Source organism: Alexandromys fortis, unplaced genomic scaffold (genome assembly GCF_014885135.2).
Source record: "Alexandromys fortis isolate MF-2015 unplaced genomic scaffold, M_Fortis_MF-2015_v1.1 scaffold_3, whole genome shotgun sequence".
Taxonomy (NCBI): domain Eukaryota; kingdom Metazoa; phylum Chordata; class Mammalia; order Rodentia; family Cricetidae; genus Alexandromys; species Alexandromys fortis.
This window is the reverse complement of record NW_026067909.1, coordinates 21,605,731-21,609,960: the sequence shown is the minus strand read 5'-3', so window position 1 is coordinate 21,609,960 and position 4,230 is coordinate 21,605,731. Positions and strand designations below refer to the sequence as shown.

Genomic DNA, 4,230 nt, shown 5'->3' with positions numbered 1-4,230 from the left:
GAACAACAGAGATAAGTGACTTCTACTGAAATATACATTTACTTGAGTATTGAACTTCTTAGCCTATATTTGGCGGGGAAATACACAAGCAAGTACCAAACTCAAGCAGAAGTGGGAGGAAGAGTAGCTGAGTGTTTTCAGAACCTGGAGTCATCAAGAAAGGGAGTGGAGAGGAGGGTGGACGATCAAACTCCCATGCCAGAATTTGCAGCACAGAGGTTTTATGCTGCTGGCCACAAGACTTAGATTTCAGTATACTAGCCTAGTTCACCATAGGTGCTTAGCCAGTGGAAGCTAATTCCTGCTTCTCTACCAGCAGAAGAAAATGAACTCACCAGTTGAAATATCTGACATTATGTAAACACATAAATTAATTAAGCAATTGCAAACTCTATCTTCACATCAAACACAGAGAAATACTTATTTTGGAAAACATTCACTCTTTTAGAGATGTAAGTAACTCTCTTTTATAGAATGAGCATCTCTGCCTCCCCAGAAGACTGCACATGAACATACAACAGCCTTTGTTAAAATGCAGCAAATTCGTGAGGTTCCCAGCAAAGCAGTTGGTACACTATGAGCAGAGAATCATAAAAAGAGTGATATAGAGCAGTGCTTCCCATATTGGAAGCTGTATTCACATTTTAAAATATTCTATAAGTTCAAAAACTTGAGGCAGGCTATCCTGGGCAACAAATGGTTAAAAAAATCCCAATGTGATTCTAACGACAATAAATAATATAATTGTCTTTTTCAGTTGAATGATTTAACTGGCAGTCACCCACCCAAGTACTCTGTTATCTTTTCATGTTTTTAACTCTCCTCAGACTGCTTTATTGAAAATGAAGTTCCTCAGGGCACCTTTGACATCTTTATTTCGAAGGGTGTAAATCAGAGGGTTGAGTAATGGGGTAACAAAGGTGTAGACCAGGGCAATTTGACGGTCCTCATCCTCTGAGGTGCTGGAGCGAGGCCTCAGGTACACCAGGCTACAACACCCATATTGAAGCAAGACCACAGTGAGGTGGGAGGAACAGGTGGAAAAGGCCCGCTGGCGGCCTTCTGCAGAGCGCATGTGCAGAATGGTGGCCGCAATGAACACATAGGAGATGCAAATCAACAGGAATGGGACTGTAAGCACCAGGATGCCCACAACATAGAGGACTGCCTGGTGCACATGGATGTCAGCACAGGCCAGCCGCAGGACAGGAGGCACATCACAGAGGAAATGGTTGATTTCCCTGTGATGTCCACAGAACGGCAAGGTAAAAATTAAGGCAGTGAGTTGCAGGGACAGAAAGAGTGCCAGGCCCAAGGAACCCAGCACCATTTGGATGCACAGATTCCGGGTCATGATGAGGCTGTAGTGCAGAGGATGACAGATGGCCACATAGCGATCATAGGCCATGACTGCCAATAGAAAGCAGTCAGTGCTTCCTAGAGTTACAAAGAAGAACATTTGTGTTCCACAACTAGCTAATGATATGGGCTTCTGGGCCCCAAAGATGTTGGAAAGCATCAAGGGCACCACATCTGTGGTGTAGCAGATTTCCAGGAGAGACAGGCTGCCTAGGAAGAAATACATAGGTGTATGCAAGGAACTGTGCGTGCACACCACCCAGATGATGGCAGTGTTGCCACAGAGGATCATCAGATAGAGCAGGAGGAAAAGGGTGCAGAGCAAAGCCTGGAATTCAGGGACATTGGTGAACACACGGAACACGAATTCCGGGGACCCTGATTGGTTGAGTACAGATTTCCTGGCCAGTATGTCTTCTGGAAAAAAGGTGGGTGAGGTGGAGTGGGGATTTCTCATTTATTGGGTTGTTTCGAGACTGAGGAAAAGCAAGGACGGAGTTTTGCTTCGTGGTTTACTTCTTAAAATTGAGTTTCAATTCTAATTTTTGGAGATGAATTCAATGTAAAACGTCTGACATATTTTCCTTAGAAATCTTCATTAGTAATGGATATGCTTATCTATGGGAAAATTCCAAATAAAATAGATATATTTGTCAGCTCAATTACATTTATCAATTTGTTTTAGCATTTTAATTTAACTGAGAAATGCTCAAATTTTACTTGTATGTAAAAAAGTATATTTTTGCACATATTTTTATAAAGTACAAAGATATATTGTTGCTATGTTTAAAATTATATAAGTGGCTTCACAGTTCACATTTTAGTATATATTCTTCTCATATAGGACATGTACAGATAGTAGTATACATGCAAAGTCCAAGTAAAGATCTTAACTATTTTTGCAATAAAACTAATTCACTGCTAAGATGAACATACACAAGAAAATTAAACAGACATTTTCCTACTCCTTTAAACTTTTTGTATCTGAATGGTAGCCATTTTTTTTTGGCTTTCATCATTGCAGGTTATCTAACTATGTTTCAATCCTATATGTAATGATGAGGTATGTACTGAATTGTATCTTGCTTCCCCACCATAACTGCAAAGGTTGCTCAGGTTTCTTTTGCAGTTCTGTGCAGTTCTCTTCTTCTCATAGCATTATCATGCCCTACATCGTGGCCCTACTCTAATTTTCATGAAACATTCACTTTATATTCAAGTTGGACCTCATGTCAAACTAGCAACCATCGTCATTCTGGTCTTTTATGACATATAAATTTTATATATTTCCCCTAATTTGACTTTTTTTCTAGATTTTCTACTCTGACCAAAACCTTTTCAACTAAGATAAAAATTTACCTGACAATGAATTTAGCAGAGTTTTATTATGGTTAGAGTAATATTACCTGATATGAATTGATGACAAAGAAACCAAAATGTAGTAGCAAATTGAATTATACATGAAAATTATGAGACAAATTAAAGATAATCTTATGTGTATAATTATTAGATAATAATTATAGATTAAACATTTTCAGGTTTGATTGCAACTGAATTAAAAAATAAGATATAGAGTGTTATATAGCTTTAAAAAATATTGTTTAAAAAATCTCTACACCAAGCCATAGTGATTTGTGTTTTAAAGTAATAGAAAAACAGTGTGAGATTTACAAAGACATGGGAATATATCTGGTTAACTGTAATTGTAGTTTTCAATAACTACTGTAAGTTTCTAAGTACTTAATTGAAATATATAACTCCATACTAGGAAATGATAAAACAAAACAATATGTTTTGAAGAATCACACATAAGATACACATTATTTATAAATTGTTAATGCAAAATTGTGAAAAGCAAAAAAAATAAATTGGCAGTAACCAGAAAACATATATGATATAAAACTTATTTGTATTACAATATATTTGTGAAAGTATGTATGTGTATATATATATACATAGATATTCTACAAATGTAAAATTATCTCATATATTTAAACCCAAAATTTATTTAATTAGGAAGGCCACAAAAATGAAATTATGCAAATTTCTTCATCTAAATAAAGAATATTCATAAACTATTATGATGTGACTAACTAGGCCCCTATATTTCAGAAAAATCATACATAGTTGAAGACTTAGATTATTAATTCCAAAAGTCATATGCTTAAAAATGTGTTATACAATGCAAAGAGTCAAAAAGAAAAAAATCATTATTACATTTTATGGTAAAAAAAATACGCTGAAAATAAACAAAAAATGACTATTTCACTATGTATAAGTTGAAATCAGGCTTATGCTCTCTATGAGACATGGTATATACAAGCACTATACACCCAAGGGAATGTGTAAGGACAGAAGGGCTAGCATCACTTCTTCGTTTTTGCTCTTTGTTTGTTTTGTCTTCCAGGCAGTATCTCTATATTGATTCTAAACTGACAGAGCTCCACCTGCCTCCACCTCCTGTGTCTTGTGATTAAAGGCATGTGCCACTACTGTCAGGCTAACATCACCTTTACAATTGTGATTTATTCAGTCTCTAGTTCATGGTCATCAAGCAGTATTGTTCATGGGCTCCTTCTCATGCACATATGTCTCTGTGTGAAATTCAAACACTTTTCTTCATTATTTAACAGTCTCTGAAAACCTACTGCTTGCAGTTTTCATCCTTAATATTCTATGACTTTCATGAAGACTGTTTATGGAGACCACCACAACCTTGCCATCATCCTCATATAAAGAATACACTTTTTAAAATAAATATCTCTATTGCCTCTTGAGAGTCTGATGCTGTTATATTAAATTCCACAAGGCCATAGGATATGTGTTCTGATCATTTTTATATTTCTACCTGTTTATTTAGTTTTGTTTGAC

At 36.0% G+C, this 4,230-nt stretch overlaps 1 protein-coding gene across 1 annotated transcript; it reads right to left on the bottom strand.

Moving 5' to 3' along the window:
* Positions 1 to 823: 823 nt before the first annotated feature.
* On the bottom strand, positions 824 to 1,816 carry Or10q1 (olfactory receptor family 10 subfamily Q member 1). Its single transcript, XM_050136503.1, has one exon. The coding sequence runs from the start codon at positions 1,814 to 1,816 to the stop codon at positions 824 to 826; it is 993 nt and encodes a 330-aa protein (XP_049992460.1).
* Positions 1,817 to 4,230: the final 2,414 nt, after the last annotated feature.

Bases quoted from the DNA above. Each gene is read 5' to 3' on its own strand.
- Or10q1 (XM_050136503.1), bottom strand. From the start codon at position 1,816: ATGAGAAATCCCCACTCCACCTCACCCACCTTTTTTCCAGAAGACATA.